The 17,856-nt window shown below is 36.0% G+C and overlaps 1 protein-coding gene across 1 annotated transcript; it reads right to left on the bottom strand.

The window, feature by feature from the left end:
* Nucleotides 1–10,807: 10,807 nt before the first annotated feature.
* LOC125494893 (wall-associated receptor kinase 2-like) lies at nt 10,808–16,468 on the bottom strand. Its single transcript, XM_057393006.1, has 3 exons — nt 15,484–16,468; nt 11,958–12,119; nt 10,808–11,871 (listed from the first exon to the last, which is right to left on the bottom strand). Exons 1-3 carry the CDS (start codon nt 16,466–16,468, stop codon nt 10,808–10,810), a joined length of 2,211 nt encoding a protein of 736 aa, XP_057248989.1.
* Nucleotides 16,469–17,856: the final 1,388 nt, after the last annotated feature.

The following is a 17,856-nucleotide window of genomic DNA, read 5'->3' as shown; positions in this document are numbered from 1 at the left end:
TCAAAATCCATATCAGAGTGCCAAGGTTTCCTGTCAAAGAAATAGTGACCCTCCATCACTCTATCCCTAGACTCCATGGCCTTAAATCTAACCAAGAACATTCCATTCTTCACTACAACAACTTTATCTACATTAAAATTCTTCCAAACTCTCCTCAAATAACCTTCCATCACTTGTATAGGAGGATTAGCTCCTACTACATAACAGATAAGTGATGAGCTCCAGAAATCCACTTCCTCCTGGATATCCTCCATCTCAATGGTTACTGGTTGTATTCTCTCATCAGCATCCTCTCCTTGTTCTATTTCCTTCTGTACTTCATTCTGATCATCCAAATCTTCTATTTCATTCTCATTTTGCAATAAAATAGGAGTAATCATACCTCCTTCAGCAACATTTCTTCGAACAGTCTGTGAGCAATCCTTCTTATTACTCCTATGAATGGATTGGAGCCATTCATTAAAGGTGTGCCTAATGTTCGATTGTTTTCTCAACTCCTGAAGAGAAGATTCAGGTGTCATCAGTTGTCTTATACCTAATCCAAAATCTAACGCCTCAGCACCCATTATTTCATCCATAGACCTTGTTCTCCATGCCTGCGAGTCTGATGAAGGTCCTTTAGCTCTTTCCTTCCCCTTACCTCCTTTACTTCGTTGCATATTACCACTAGATTTCTTTACCATGGCTACAATACTGCGTATCGAAAAGAATTTTAGTGAAAAATCAGCAAGGTTACTGTTCTATTCATTCTAGAGAGAAGGGAGAGTTTCTCTCTCTAGAACCATTTTTTTTACTTTGTTTATTATCATCTCACTAAAATTCCATACTAATTCTCTCTCCTCTTTTCTCACTTCTCACAAAACCTAGGGTTTAGAAATAAGAACTCCACCAATGACCAGACGACCACTTTCACGGCAGTCACCGGCGGGCGGGCAACCTCTCTCCTTCCGACGAGTGACAACGCACAGTCGACTCTTATGTGACATAACTTCTATCTTTGACTCTTCGCACACTCGCAGACGCACACTCGCAACTCCAATTTCTCATTTCTCTTCTGCCACAAAGCCACTCGAATTTATTTAGGTAAATTTCCTTTGCTTAAACTTTCATTTACTAATGCTTGAATGAATTGAAATTATTAATTGTCTTATTAATTGTCTTACAAAAGTTGAGGGACCATGGATGGGATAACTTTTGCAATATTGTAACTTCATTTTGTGCTAAACATGATATTGAACTTCCTAATATGGATGATTTGTCTGTCCCTCGGGGAAGATCGAAACACTTCTTTGCCAAAGTTTCCAATTTGCATCGCTTTCAGGTTGAGATGTTTTTAAGTGTCATTGATTTACAACTTCAAGAGCTTAATAATAGGTTTAATGAAGAAAATATGGAGTTGCTTATTTGTATGGTATGCTTGAATCCCGTTAATTCATTTGCCACATTTGATACTCAAAAGTTGGCTAGACTTGCCGAATTTTATCCAAAAGACTTTCCAAGTAATGATATGACAAGGCTTCGACATGAACTTGAGTTCTTTTATGATGATATGCGGAAAGATGCAAGGTTTGAAAACTTGAAAGATATTAATGAATTTTCTATGAAGCTTGTTGAGAAGGGTAAACATACTTCTTATCAACAAGTTACTTGCTTGTAAGACTAGTATTGATCCGATCCTTCCGGTGGCGACGGCAAGTGTGGAATGAGTGTTCTCCTCAATGACTTATGTGAAGAACAAGTTACGTAATAGCATGGGTGATCAACTATTGAATGATAGTTTAGTCACCTTTCTTGAGAGAGATCTTTTTGCTCGAGTTAGTGATGATGATGTATTAGAATGCTTTCAAAATATGAAAACTCGTAGAATGATTTTTTAGTTTTTTTTTTCTTGTAATTAAGAAATTATTCTCGTATTTATCGGTTGTAATTCCTAAGTTGAATTGATTTATTTTATTTTTAAGGAATTTAAATTGGTCTTTTTTTTGTTTAACGTCTCATTAATTTCGAACCCACGTGGGGGAAATCCTGGATACATCACTGGTTGGACTAGGTCATTATCCACTTCACTAAGGAGCTAGGACAATATATATATTGATGTCTTTGAACGGTTGCACCCCAAAAGAAAGAAATAAAAATCGATATCTAACCGTTATCGGCTATGAGCTATGGCCCTCCGAAATTGGTTCCTACTTGCCATTGAATAAGGAAAAGGCAATTTAAAGAAAAGTAACAAAAAAATAATGGATTGAAGGAGATAAGTTCACTATTAAAATACACCACCATGTCTTCTACCAATTAATTATATATAGTATTCTTGTACTCCTTGTTTATTGACAAATCTACATGTACCAACCCAAAATAATTTAATAACTCTTATTACCCGAACCATTCTCCGGCCACCCTCCCGAAGTTGCACCACTACCATGGACGCCAAGCAGACTTACAACATCCGATCCCCTTTTACCATTCATATAATTCATTAATCATCATTGTAAAATTTGACAGATGTCAAACTTAGGGTTTGGAAGTTATAAGGAAGATCATCCACATCTCTTCTTTAAATGTTATTTTAGTCTAGCATGTCTGAAATATATTAAGGAATGGCTTCACTGCTCAGCACAAACAGATGATATACATCAGCTAATTACCTGGATACAGAATAGCAGAAGGACTAAATTTTAGAAACAGGTTTATCTAGCTAGTGTTGCTGCTATGGTCTACATGATATGGCAGAGTAGAAAAATAAAGTATTTTGGGAGCAATGTGCTCCAAGCATTAGCTCAGTTTGCAAGCAAGTGATAAGTATTGTCAAAGCTAGAGTGAGGGTAATATTACCTAAAAAGATTACTAGGAAAGATGGGGAATGGTTCCTTAGTTTTTAATGATTGTATTAAAATAGTGTCTTTTTAAGGGAGAGGGGGTCCAACCTAGTTGGTTTGCCTCCCCTTTAATAGGTTTTGGTTGTAAAATGAAGTTCAATATATAATATTCTCACTTGCTTAGCAAAAAAAAAAAAAAAAAAAAAAAACTTAGGGTTTGTATTTCCTTAATTCTCACAAGATGACAATTTTCAGCTTATATACAAGATATGATAGGGACTTTGGCCCATAATACAATATTACAAATGTAACACATATAAATACAATACTAACACACTACATAATAAGCCAATAACAGAAGTACGTAGTAATGAATGGCCAATCGATTGCAAAATAGACGTGCAAGTGGGTTTGGTTGGTGACTATATATTGGTGGCTAAGACTCTATGCAGATAGTTGGCAGGTGTTTAGGGTGGTAGAAAGTAGTATAATTATTTGAGATGATACTGCATATATAAAACCTAAAATGCAAAACCTCTCTATGGTACTATATGGAAAAGTCAACAGTACTACAAAGGTATTATATCGGGGATTCTACTATATGTTGAATTTGTCATCTGACACTAGCTGTTTAACGTCCCATAGCATCAACAATTACTTTCAGTTTATGATCTCTTTGACTATACAACTTTAAGAAGCTCTTATTTTTATTCTTCATTTGCTCAAAACATTGTGTCATTGAGGCAATAACTCTCACAATACAATTTAAAAGTCTAAAATGGTAATTATGCTTTTTGTTTTTTTTGACAACGATAATAATACATTAATTAAATGTGGAAGTACAATCTAATGCTAACACAACCAAACTGAAAACAAACAAACAAACTTAAATGAGCTGTATGAGCTCGTACGATCCAACTAAAATCAAAGTAAGTAAAAATGATACAAAAGCGCTTAGAAAGGGGGGGTGTCGCTGGTCAATGCATGTGATGACGGATTCCAACCTTGGAATGCTGATGGAAGTGGTAGAAGAAGCAGATGGTGATCACGATCTGGACAACGAACAACCAACGGCGATCGTTGCGTCTAGTCGTATGAGCAATCCCAACAATATGTTATTGCTTGGGATTTCGAGCTCATGATATGTAATCCTCCGCAGATTTATGAATTGTATAATTATATATTAATGTCTATTTATATATAATTTAGTATGTTTTAGTATTTAAACGATTCAATTATTGAAAGGATGACTATTTGAAAGTCAAAGGAATTATTTTAATGATTTAAAGAAGTCAAACATTTTGTCTAGTCATACCTTGAAATATATTTTATCACTTGATCTTTATGCTTGAAAACCCTCATTTCATCCTTTTATTTCGAGAAGTTAGATTAAAACTGACCTTGGAACAAAGTGCGAGTCAGCAGCGGCGATAGGAGGCGACAACAATGGTGGTGCAGCAATTGCGACAGGAGATCACCGCCGTTGCTCCTCCGGTTTTTCGATCGCTCCCCCGCCACTCTGTCACCACCGCCACCATCACTACCACCCAGATAAATTCACTTGGTTCAGATTCTGCCTTAGGTTTAACTTTTTGACTTAACTTCGACGTTTTTTTTTTTGGTAATTTTTCAATCTAAGTAGAAGAATTTCGCCATAGTTGGTGATTTTAAGAATGATTCGAAGGCTAAAAATGGTGAGTTTGTGATTTTTTTCGATGTTAGATAAAGATTGTATTAGGGTTTCACTAACTATGACTTACCCATGCAACCCCAAACGTTGCGAACAACTTCAAGCTCCACCCACGACTCCAATTGCTTAATAATTATGATCGGCACCCTTCGTTATCACCTGGTACTGTTTACTGACCACTCTTATTTTTCTGTGTCTTCCCTTTTTGACAAATTTAGGGTTTTAGTTTTCTTTGGAATTTTGATTTCTAGTAATTGCTTAACTTTTTAAGTGCGTATTTTACTTTTTGTTGACTCCGAATTGAAGATATTGTCATTTAAGTATGCCACATATTGCAGTTTGTGAGGCTTAATTGATAATTGTAGGAATTGTGTAAATTTGATTTTATGAGTCTCTCTCTCCCCATCTCTAACTTCCTCTTTTCCTTTGATGAAATATAATAAATTATGACGATTATGACTTGTGTTAGATCAAATTAGTGGTTCACAAGTTCTTTTTATTTGTTAAGTCTTAAATATTTTTTACTGTGTTAGAATGTTTTATCGAAATAATCTTCCTTGGGTGGTTGTTTGTGGTGTGTAAATTATAATTTTCATGGTCATGTTGTCGATGTTGATTTGTGGGTGATGAAGGAGTATGGAATCAAGGATTCGTCGATTCCAGCGATTCGTATCAACAAGCAAGATAGTAGGTTGATTGATTTTAGGCCTGTTGGTTGTTCTGGTGACAAGGAATTTTTTTCGGTTAAGGTGGGTAATTGGAAGCTGCATTGGTGTGAGGTCTCAACTGGCCTTGCGAGCTGGAATTGACGGGATGCCAAAAGAGAATTATTAGGTTTCTGGACTCTTTGTGGAAAGCCTTGTTATCTTTGGTGATCATAAGGTGTAATGGGTGACAACAACAGGCAATCATAGTAAATTCCATTCTTTGGCATGTCCCTTGCCATCAAGTGCATGATTAGTTGCTTTTTTAGTTATGATTTCGATGGTTGTTAGCATTCTGGTTGCCTTGGTTATCATTTTGCTTATCCGCATGGTTAATGTGTCTTATTTGGTTTGTTTTTTATAGATAGGGAAGATTTTTAGAAGCTCATATAATGCTTAGTATGGTTGTCTAGGGGTTATACACTATTTTTATTATAACTTATTATGTTTACAACTATAAATTTATAAAACCGTATTAGCTTTTTAGGGTTTATTTGTTGTTCAAAAATAAACATCCCTGTTTAACATATTTTATTTTTTTGTACCTAATGTTTAATGTTCCTGCTAGATAATCTATTTAAGTAAGGACGGTGTGAACTGAAAGGGTAGTTTACGTCGTTGTGTTGTTATATTCAAGATATGTGTTGCATGTAATGTCATCCATGATAAAGCGAATGTTTATGTTTACTGTTCTCTATCTCAGGACTAATCTAGATGATTTTCTTGCTGTGGGTTTCAAGTTGTGACTTTGATAATATTGATGATCCGATTGTCCTACTGCTAGTGAACTATGTGAGATCTACTTCTAAACTCATCTTAAATTACTGTGGTTTACTTTTTGGTTTATGTTATTCAACGGTTGATTACGGAAACTACAAAGCGTATCCTAGAGGTTGAACACACTGCAGGAAGGAAGGGCGATGAACTTTCAAGGACTCCTATTAAACTAAAACGTTGTGATTGGCATCTTAAATGGTTCAATTCCCTGAACTGGTGGTAGAATTATTACAATGGAGCATCAACCGATAAGTATGTCTTCTGCTCTTTTGCTGACAATCTACTACCCCAACTATTTGCATATGTGATTAAATAGAGGGTGCAACCTTAATCCATTGGGGAACAAAATTTCAACCGATAAGTATGTCTTCTGCTCTTTTGCTGACAATCTACTACCCCAACTATTTACGTATGTGATTAAATAGAGGGTGCAACCTTAATCCATTGGGGAACAAAATTTCATATGTGGCTTTTAAGTCTTCCATCTGATGCATGGCTCAAATGTGGACACGAATGCCCTTAACTAGTGGCAGAAGAATCGAGACTATAATCACTTCAACCAAAGGGATTTGTCTATAATTTTTAGCTCAATCTTCTCTTTCTATAGTTATAACTGTCTTTTGTAAATTAAGTAAAAAAATATAAAAATAAATCAGTAAACGTAAATTTTTGGGTTCTTAGATGCCTTAATGTAGTCTAGTCCATGGCTAAAATCTGTCTTCATGTGTTTTTTCTCAAAATCTACCATCTCCAAAAGATATTTTAGGAGGACCATGGTGTATAATTATGTTTCTTGTATTGCCAGGAATAGGCCCAGGATTTAAAGCAATAGTATTGGAAAATTTAAGCATGCTGCATGCTATAGAAGATTTTCCAGAAATTAAGCTTATGTTTCATAATTATGTAAAATAAATTACACTTTTGAAATTGGCTTATTGATAGTATCAATCAGTTTGTATTCATTTTTTTTGGGATTCTACCTAGTTCAAATCTTAATTGCCTAATAATATTCCCATCTTTGGTCTTTGCTTGTGATCCATGTAGCGCACCTTCATGCTCACATGGTACAGAAATGCAATGGCTCCACAGCAGGGTTGAAATCAATGGCTATGAGGAGTAAAGTGGTACAGAGTACGGGTCTCCTAGATGCATAGAGGAATATACTGTCATTGAGTAAGTGTTCATGTTACTGCTAGCTAGTAACTCATAATATTGGAAGTTGCAGCACCCGTGAGTGGATGCTAGAATATGATAACATTTTTTCAATACTTCATACACCCTTGGATCAAATTTTCTATACTTTCGTGTGCCACTACAAAATGAGCTAGCATCAACATTGAGATTTGACATATTGATCATTGTAATTGTGCATATAGTTTACTTTAATGCATGTAATAAGAAGTTGTAAGGCTTCTTTAGGTCAGTAAGAGGTCTAAGGCAGGGAGACCCAATGTCTCCCCTACTATTTGTTGTGTGTATGGAATACCTGTCTAGAGTGTTGAAGTGTGTAAGTGAAATACCACAGTTCCATTTCCATCCCAGATGCAAATCAATGAAGCTCAACCACCTTTGTTTTGCAGATGACCTAATTCTTTGTTGCAAAGGTGAGTTTATCTCAGTATATCTTTTGCTACAAGGTTTTAAACTATTCTATGATACTTCAGGTTTTAAAGCTAATGTGGCAAAGTCCTCCGTGTATTTTTGTGGAATGAATGAGAATGAAGTTCAGAGGGTTGTAGATGTGTCTAGTCTGGCTAGAAGCAATCTCCCATTTAGGTACTTAGGAGTGCCAATATGCTCTAAAAGAATTTCAATAGCTCAATGTGATGGGTTACCGGAAAAAATGGTTGCAAGAATTAGAGTGTAGAGTTCTAGAAATCTCTCATATACTGCTAGAACTTTACTAGTTAACACAATGTTAATGAGCTTACATATGTATTGGGCTCAAATTTATGTGCTTCATAAAAGTGTTTTACAAAGCATTGAGAAAATCTGTAGAGCCTTCATATGGAGTGGCAATTCTTATAGTCCTAAAGCTGACAATGTAGCATGGGATCAGCTTTGTTGTGAGAAAAATTTAACCTCCTCTAGGGACACACAATGTTTACCAACAATGAAAGATTGCACAAAATTTTTATATGACAGTGGTAAAGAATTAAGCAAAATTAAAGCAGCATCCTTATCCTCCACCATAACATTAATATTACGCTATTCTAACAAATATTTTTAATTGATCTAGGTGATCTTCAAGAGGTGTACCTTCATTCATCCGCAGATTAAACAGACGTTGCTTCAGCAGCAACTTGTTGGTTGGAGATTTTGCCATATACAAACTCTCTAGATTCAACCACAGACCAAATGCAGTTTCCTACTCCATGACTTTAGTGATTATATCGTCAGCAAGACACAAGTATAATCGTTGAATCTGCCTTCTCCTCCAAAACGGTCATCTCAGCGGTAACTAAATCCGTTGACTTCTTTGCCAACAGTGCCCACATCTTGATTTGCCACAGTCTGAAACTGTTTCTCCAAGTGAATTTATCGATTTTCACATTCATCCCACGCATCTTTCTCACTTAGATTTAAAACCAAAGCTCTTGATACTAATTTGTTATAACGGATGCGAGAAAGAACAAATATTGAATTCATTTTAGTAACAAACAACGCATAGATTTACGTGGTTCACCAACGATGTGTTGTCTACGTCCATGGGCAGAGAGAGAGAATAATTTTATTGCTCTTGAGGAATTCCAAAGTACAGATGTGTTTTTAGCACTAATGGCGACTTAAAAAAAGGTTAAATAACATATTATAACCCGGGTCGAAAACGCCTCCCAGCGTCAAAAAGCCCACCGTTCGATCGGGTCGGGCGACATTTGTCCGATCGGGCGGTCAATTTCCCCAAAGGTAATTTTGTCTCGGTCCTGATTGTCGCCCAATCTGGCGTTGGTCCCCCAGTCGTAATTCTGTGATCACGCTCGATCTGGTGAACCCGCCCGAGCCTATCGAGCAGCCGACTTCCAAGCCCTTGCTAAGACCATCGGCACTGCCCGACTTGATCGGGCGGGCCTGCGACAAGTCCATTTGAAAAACTATCGACCAAATTCGAGGCATAATTCCTACAATGTTTGCCTCGGTTAATGTTTGCCCTGATTACATTGTCTATTTCGTCTTCTGGATCATGTTTACGATTTAATACAACAATTTTGCGCTCCACAATTCAACACTAGCATAGTGTTTTACTCATTAACAACCTAAGAAGTTATTTCTTAATACTTGTGCTAGAAGACACTACAAAAAATTGTACCATTCACGACGTACATCCAGTTGCTAAAGTTCACGAATCCGTCATGACAGGGGGCTGTCATTAATGGAAAATCTCGTCGTTAGCCCGTCCCATAAGGTATTTTTGATAGATATTTCCGTCGTTATTTAGTTGTTAGTCCCATCACAAAAGGCATTTAAGACGAGATTTTGTCCTATCATTATTGGGTTGTCACTAATGACCCAAGTTCTAGTAGTGAGATATGGGATTGGAAAGGCTATGAAGGATATTTACTTGCCATGTAAGAGTTAGTATTGCGTGGACCTCGTCCACACTAATATTATTGTGGACCAAAGCCACTTATTTAACATGGTGACCCTTTTTTCACATATTAACCTTTTAAAAATCTTAAGTTACACTATACACTTACTTTCTCTCTCATTGACCATTTTTTAATATTATCACTCTTTCTTACATTAGTTTATCATGGTGAAATTTTCAATTTTTGACATAGTAACTTTTTTCCACATAGTCAAATTTTAGAACTATATTTACTTATTTTTATATGTATTTTTTAATTTATTTACATTTTTTTAATGAATTAGCATTAGGTCCACACTAAGTAAGTGTAGACCAGATCCATATAAGATTTTTACAACATATATAGTGTAAGTGTAACAGTCGGAAACGATGCGATCCCAAGTTTTTTAAGCTATAATGAAAATTAAAGAGTCCATTTTTTATTGTTATCTGTTATCTAATCAATAATACAGTATAACTGATCAAGATAGGAAAAAAATTTCCAACAATGACAAGAAAAATTTTATGTGAAAAGAGGCAGGCTAAGGCGATGCAGGCTCAAGCGATGATACACTATTGCTTATGGCGTCACGGTTTAAATTGATAACAGAAATTGTAGCAATTATGTCTAGATCCTTAGTTTTTTAAAGATATATTGCCATCAATTATATTTTGATAATGATTCCATATAATTTCATTGAATCAATAAGTATTGAATCAAAAAGTAAGTCTTTAATGTTGATGCCTAAGGCCTTGAGATGAAGGCTGGCGTGGACCACTTTTTTTATTTCAAAGATGTATATGGATGATTGTGATGAGGCTCATTGAATAAGAAATAACACCGTGGCGAATAGAGTCCCTTGCCAATTCGAATTAAAATGTGTGTCGAGAAACAAACTATGTATGCATAAAATGGATCAAGATTAATTACCATGCCACATGAAAGCATAAACATAAAATTACGAATCAGACAAACTTACAGTAGGTTCACATGTATACAAGTGCAACCACAAAAGAAAAAATTTAAAACATGCATGAACTAGAGGACGTAGAATGAAAAACTCAAATCTTCTATTCCACAATTTCGTATCACTTTCTTTATTGGTTAATTCTTAACGTGTTTACAGATTTCAATTATAAAATGACTAGGTCGTTATAGTAATAATAGAAACCAATAAAAAGTAATGGACAAAAGTTGTGGGACATAAGCTATGATTTTTATTCTCAAATGCATAGGTGAACTTATTAGCTTTTAGTGACCGGAGATTTGCACTTTATAGTCCTTCAATTTTTTTAGCTCCGCTGCTAGTTCTTCCATAGTTGGCCTGTCTTTACCCTCAACCCTTAAGCAATTCTCTACAAGCTTTGCTATTGAGATGAGTTGCTCTCGGGATGCTTCCCCAACTAGTTGAGGATCCAAAATCTCAAACAATTTCTCTTGTTGCATCTCCTCAACAAAATATGATGCCAAGTTACAATTCTTTTCCTCTGTCTGCCTCTCTAGTAAAAGTGGTTTTTTCCTTGTTAGTAGTTCAGCGAGAACGACACCAAAACTATAAACATCACTCTTTTGGGTTAATAGATTTGAATAAAAGTACTCAGGGTCAAGATAACCGAGTGTTCCCTGGACGAATGTGGATAAATGGGTATGATGTAATGGAATCAACCTCGAAGCTCCAAAATCAGATACCTTTGCAGTATATCTATCATCTAGTAAAATGTTTGTGGACTTAACATCTCGATGAATTATGGGTATTGAATGTAAATAAGCTAATGCATTGGCTGACTCGATGGCAATCCGTAAACAACCGCTCCAAGAATACCATGAGGCTCCTCGTCTGCCATGAAGATGGTCATATAATGTTCCATTCGAGATAAACTCGTAGACCAACAAGGGGACTTCAACCTCGAGACAACATCCTATTAATCGAACCACATTAGGATGTCTTATGCGTGCCAAAATGACTACCTCGTTAATAAAATGTTCGATCTTACTGGTGTCCATAAATTTTGACCTCTTAACCGCAACCAATTCATTATTGAACGATAATATCCCCTTGTAGACAGTTCCATAACCACCTCTACCTACAACATAATCTTCGTTGAAGTTGTTGGATGATGTTTTTAATTCGTCTAGAGTAAATATCTTCACCTGCTCGGTGTTATCTTGTGCACTAGAGGAAATTAGTTGCCTTAATATAAAACCTCCGTTTTGCTCAAAAAACTTCCGTTTCAATTCCATCATCCTTTTCCTTTTATGTTCCAAGCACATCCAAGTTATGCCAATTAGTAAAAGTAAAGCACCAACGCCGGCACCTGCATCAAACAATTAGTTCAATGATTTGGTAGAATGGAGGACATTGCATTAGAAGCTGATATCGAGTCCATCTATATGTAATTACCTAAAACAATCTTAAAAAGAGGAAACGGCCATTTGCAACCCGTCCCAATTTTCCTACCATCGCCAACATACCCAGATGGGCAAGAGCAAGTGTAGTTTCCGAGGGTGTTGGTGCAGATTCTAGAGCATGGGCCATCTGTTAGATCCTCACATTCATTAATATCTGCAAAACCACAAAAAAAGTTACCCTATTATAAGATGAAACGATATTCATATATGGAGCAGAGGGCTGCAAGTAATTAAAAAGCTAAATAAATATAGGAAAATTTGCAAAAAAAAAACCTTTTACGAGTTCATTTTTGCGAAAAAAAAACTTTATAAAGCATTTTTTGCGAACAAACGAAAATCAAATTTTTTTTGCGAAAACAAACCAAAATCAAAATTGTTTTTGCAAGATGAAACCTAGCCTCCACTACCAGCAACCCCCAACCCTCCCTCCACCTCCTCAGGCGGCACCAACCCCCCCCCCCTTCGCCCCTAACCTCTCTCCTCTCCATTCTTCCCTCCTTCACCCTTCCCCCCTCTCCTCTCCCTTCGTCCACCCCCAACCGCTGCGCCACCCAGAAACAACGGTTTCGTTCATCGATTTTTGATAGTTTTCGTTTCATTTGTGGTGGTAGTGGGCAGTGAGTTTCGTGGTGGTGGTGGGGGGTTTCATGGTGTTATGCTCATGTGATTGTGGTGGGTACAAATTTTCCGGGTTGCGAAGGGGGGAGCTGCGGGGGGATGATGTGGGTTGCAGTGTGGGAAGGGGGGATGGACGAAGCGAAAGGAGAGGGGGAGGGGGGAAGGAGGGAAGAAGGGAAAGGAGAGAGGGTAGGCCTGGGCGAAGGGTATGGGGGTGCCACCTGAAGGGGTGAAGGGAGGGGTTGGGGGCTGCTGGTGGGGGTGGGGTGGGCTGCAGGTGGTGGAGGCTGGGCTAGGGGTGAAGTGGGGGATGCAGGCCTGGGTGGGGGGCTGGGTGCAGGTGTCGTTAGTGGTGGCTAGAGGTGGTCAACGTCTGAAATTCTATGGTCAACACCGGAAAATGATACTAGGTTTGTTTTCGCAAAAAAAATTTGGTTTTCGTTTGTTTTCGCAAAAAATGCTTTATAAAATTTTTTCCGCAAAAATGAACTCGTAAAAGGTTTTTTTGGCAAATTTTCCATAAATATAACGTGAAAATATATGGCATTAATAGCATTAATTGAAGTGCAATTCTGTCCTACGTTCCTAATATGATACCATTTTAAGAGACATATCAAATGTTTATTGTTAGCCCCTCGCTCGAAACTATTTCAAAATAACAAAATGTTAAGCATATTCCCTAACGTGTTAGTTGTAGTAGTGCTCCAAAGTAGTGGATCGTTTAGTCAGTCAAGGTTCATATAATTAGTTAATATTTTATTGTTAGTGAATAGGTGATCATGTATGGGATGATTTCCTTGATTATTAGCATTAGGTGGTTATTTCTTTTGTTATTTATATGCTTAATTTACTTAATGAAATTATAGTGAGAAAACCAACAAGTCCAATTTATTATTTTTCAGCTTCTTTCACTGTCAAGTTTAACTCTTATAACTATCATTAAAATTCCAACATGGTATCAGAGTATTGAGTTAGATCCTGGAGATACAGAATAGGAAGGAAGCCATTGCCGTTTTATTTGAAAAACAAATTTTTTTTTTTTAAAAAAAAGAAAAGTTTGAGTGAGAGAGAAACAAGCACTATAGCTTTTGTTTCCGTTGTGAGAGATTTTTTTCTAGTGACTTATCATCTGGTAAATGGCATTCAAATGAATGGCATGATGAAGGAAGTTGTTGTCACAGTGGAAGCAATTTCGTGGTCGAGGTCATGGTTATGAAAGTGCAAGAGGACGTGGTTATCGAGGTGTCGATCAACGTCAGTCTATGAAGTATGGTCACAAAGAAGCAAGGTGTTAGCATAAGCAGAGAGTTGACCAAGGATAACCAAGCAACTTGACTCAACAAGTCAAAGAGAAGGAAGCGAGTTCTTCTAGTCGTGTATTTTTGTTTGTTAAGGTCTTGGTCGTGGTGATTGTTTCGAGGTCATATACATGAAGGTATATGCTGTTGTCGAGATGGTTGTGGTTATGCAATGTTTGTGGCAAAGTTTATGCGTGAGTTTGTCAAGGTTCGTTTTGGTCAAGTGCATGTCGTGAGTTTTTAGTAGCGTTAATTAAGTCCAACTCCATTGCAAACAAAGTGTCAAAGTTAATCAAGTTGTATATTTCTTTGAAGCAAGGGGGTGTGTTGGTTGTAGTAGTGCTTGAAAGTAGTGGATAGTTTAGTGGGTCAAGGTTCATATAATTAGTTAAGATTTTATTGTTAGTGAATGGGTGATCATAGGATGATTTCCCTGATTATTAGTATTAGGTGGTTATTTCTTTTGTTACTTATATGCTTAGTTTACTTAATGAAATTGTAGTGAGAAAACCAACAAGTTCAATTTATTGTTTTTCAATTTCTTTCACTGTCAAGTTTAACTCTTATAACTATCATTAAAATTCCAACATAACGTTCTAGATAAGAACAAATAAAATAAAATTCTATATTAGAAGTTTCATATACTCTTATCTAACATATGCTTATGTTATCATAAATTTTCAACTAAAGATATTATTTTTACTTTTAACCCTAAGATTGGAAATGTTATTCCCTCTCTTTAACAATTAATCTTATGTATACTATTGGATAAACCACATATTAAAGTTATAAAATCTTTATTGAATTTTTTCTTCATATGATCATCTAATGCGGCTTCTTCGCAAATAATATTTTTCCCTCTAATTTACTACCACATAGGAGTAGTGTATGTGGACTGCGAAAAGTCCAAAGTCCAATCAAGTCCAGTCCAAACTTATTGAACTAGACTGGACTGAAGTTTTTTGGACTGGACTCGGACTCAAAATCTCGAGTCCAAATATTTTCGGACTGGATATGAACTCACCCATTTGGAGTCCAATCAGTCCAGTCCAGTCCAAAAGTATTTATAAATATATTTAATATTTATATATATCATGTATATATATTTAATATTTATATATATAATATATATATATTTAATATTTATATATATAATATAAAAGAATGTATGTGATTTATTTTATGGAATGAATATTATGAGATTATTTTTTCAAATTCAATTATGAGAAAATGTTGTGAATCATTGAATCTAAATCGAGTAAAAAAATAATATAATAATTGGACTCAAGAAAAAATTATTGTAGTGGACTAGACTCAAAAAATATTTGGATAGAACTTGGATTCAAATTTTTTATTTGGATTTGACAAAGTCCAATACAATCCAATCCACTTACATCCCTACTATCACATGTGATGTGAGCCTCTCACTAACTCATATTTTGATTATATCAACAAAAACTTAAATGCCCGTCAAAAAAAAAAAAAAAAAAACAAAAACTTAAATGATATGAAACAGATCAAAAATGATATGAAATATTCATTATACCGTAAGTTATGGTGGAGCAGTTACACCACAAATTTTCTATAAAATATTTGATTTACCTGAGCAGCCAGGAGGAAAGTAAGGATTGCCTTGGTAACCGGGCCGACAACTACAACGATATCCTCCAATACCACTATCCACAGCATCGACACAAGTTGTATTCTGTTGGCAAGCGTAGGATTGTGGATGCTTTTGAGCTTCAACACATGTAATATTATGATCTATTACCCATTCTAGCACCGTCGGCACCTCCGCAGTTATCCTGTTAACGAAATCCGGGTCATTAAGATCTGGGATCCCCCGAAATTCGAACCGATCGGGATCCCCTAGAAACGCATAACCACAAGGGTTGAAAGACAATATTGTGCTGTGGTTACTGTGTAAGGGGCTTAGGCTTACCACATAAGAGATCAGCCCGCTAGGAATAATAGCCATGCAACACCCGACACCATCGCACTCACCTGCGACAACATTGCTGGCCTCCCAGCTGCAATTGGCTGTGCAACTACGCCTGACTTCATTTAAACCAAAGCTTGTGGTTTCACGGTATGCACTTAAGTCAGCGGAGTCCATGCATCCCACTGCAATTACCTTGTTTGACGTGCCTGATATGGCATACGGACAACCGATTTCCTGCCGAATGTCGAAATATTTTAGACCAGATATCGAAGGCGATAGTATGGAATCAGAACACGTGTACGCTACTTGGGTTCTAATACGGATTTGTGTTTCAGATATGTCTAATATCTCCGTCATAGTTGCATTTGGGCCAGTGTTCGCCAATGGAAGAAAGGCCTTTGGAGGATCGAAAGAATCCAAGCAGATGATATCATACAAATGGTTTCGAGAACAACCCCCAAGTAAGCTTATTCCAAAGGGGTAGGGGATTGTTAAGTTGCCGCATTTGCGTGGGCAACCGGGTTTGGTAGTGTTTGGGGCAGTAAACATGGTCAATTTTGGTGGTGAACAATGCGCTGGTATGGCTAGGAATAGTACTAGCCATGTCCTAATTACACTACTTATTGACCAAATTGTGAAACACATGTTTTCCGGTTTGATTTGGTGTTGAGTTTCACACTACTTTCACTACGTACATGAAAGGATAAACAACTCTTTTAGGAATTCAACGTTTTGCTGATGCTCAGGATTTATCTCAAAACCCCGCTCCCCCGAATATCAGTTGACCTTGTCAAATTAGTTGACAATCGTATTACTTATATAGAAAATTTTCTGAATGACATTTACATTACATATGTGACTTTGTGAGAATATTCCTTTCAGTAGAATAGGATAGAGTGGCTGTAGTGTCATACGCATAAAATTCTTTTTCTTGAACAAAAAACTACTATATTACTATCCTATGCAATATTTTACCCATCTTCTTCATTTTCCAACATGAAAGTTCATTACTTTTGACCATTCTTTTTGACTACCATATATATATATATATATATATATATATATATAGGAATGAGATCTCGTGAAAACTATCTTTAGGTGAAAACTGAAAACAAGGGTAACTTTTAACCCCTTTAGGGTAACTTTTAACACTTTTAGGATAACTTTTGCCAGTTTTGAGATAACTTTATTATATTAAGGGTGGTTGTATATATTTGAAGGATAACTTTATTTATTATAAGACTAAATATTACCACTTTTAGGATAATTTTTACCGTTTTTAGGCTAACTTTTAGCAATTTTAGGGTAATTTCATATATATTTCAAGGGTAACTTTATGCACTTTTAGGGTAACTTTATATTGCGTGTTTATGAAATCTTATGGTTACATTACTTGGATGTTGTTGCTTTCTCTGATGTAAAACTGATAATCTTTCTTGCAATTTTAATTTTCCTAATCTTTCGTTTCATGTGGTATTGTCTACTTTTTACTTTTGGTGTTCTCTCTGTTATTTTTATCTTGTTCATTATGGTGTAGCATACTCTGTTTTTATTAGTTTCCAAAAATTGTTATTAGTTGCTGTATTAAAGCTCTTTGTTACCCCTCTCACTAACATATATTTGGCGAAATTCATACAACCTATTAGCTCAATTGGCAAAACATTGTGTAAGACACAACGATGTAGGTTCGAATCCTTCATAGGTTTAACTATAATCAAAGTTAAAATAAGTTACCCTTAAAATCTAAAAAGTTGTCCTAAAAATGGTAAAAGTTACCCTAAAAGTTGTAATAGTTACTCTTATAATAAATAAAGTTACCCTTGAAATATATAGAACTACAAATATAATAAAGTTACCCTAAAACTGACAAAAGTTACCCTAAAAGTGTTAAAAGTTACCCCAAAGGGCTTAAAAGTTACCTTGTTTTCAGTTTTCAGATTAAGAGCTGTTTTCAGCGGATCCTACCCCTATATATATATATATATATATATATATATAGGAATGAGATCTCGTGAAAACTATCTTTAGGCTGA

The sequence above is a fragment of the Beta vulgaris genome, chromosome 2 (genome assembly GCF_026745355.1).
Source record: "Beta vulgaris subsp. vulgaris cultivar EL10 chromosome 2, EL10.2, whole genome shotgun sequence".
In the NCBI taxonomy this organism is placed as follows: domain Eukaryota; kingdom Viridiplantae; phylum Streptophyta; class Magnoliopsida; order Caryophyllales; family Amaranthaceae; genus Beta; species Beta vulgaris.
Note: the sequence above shows the minus strand (reverse complement) of the source record. Positions and strands in the feature narration are given on the sequence as shown.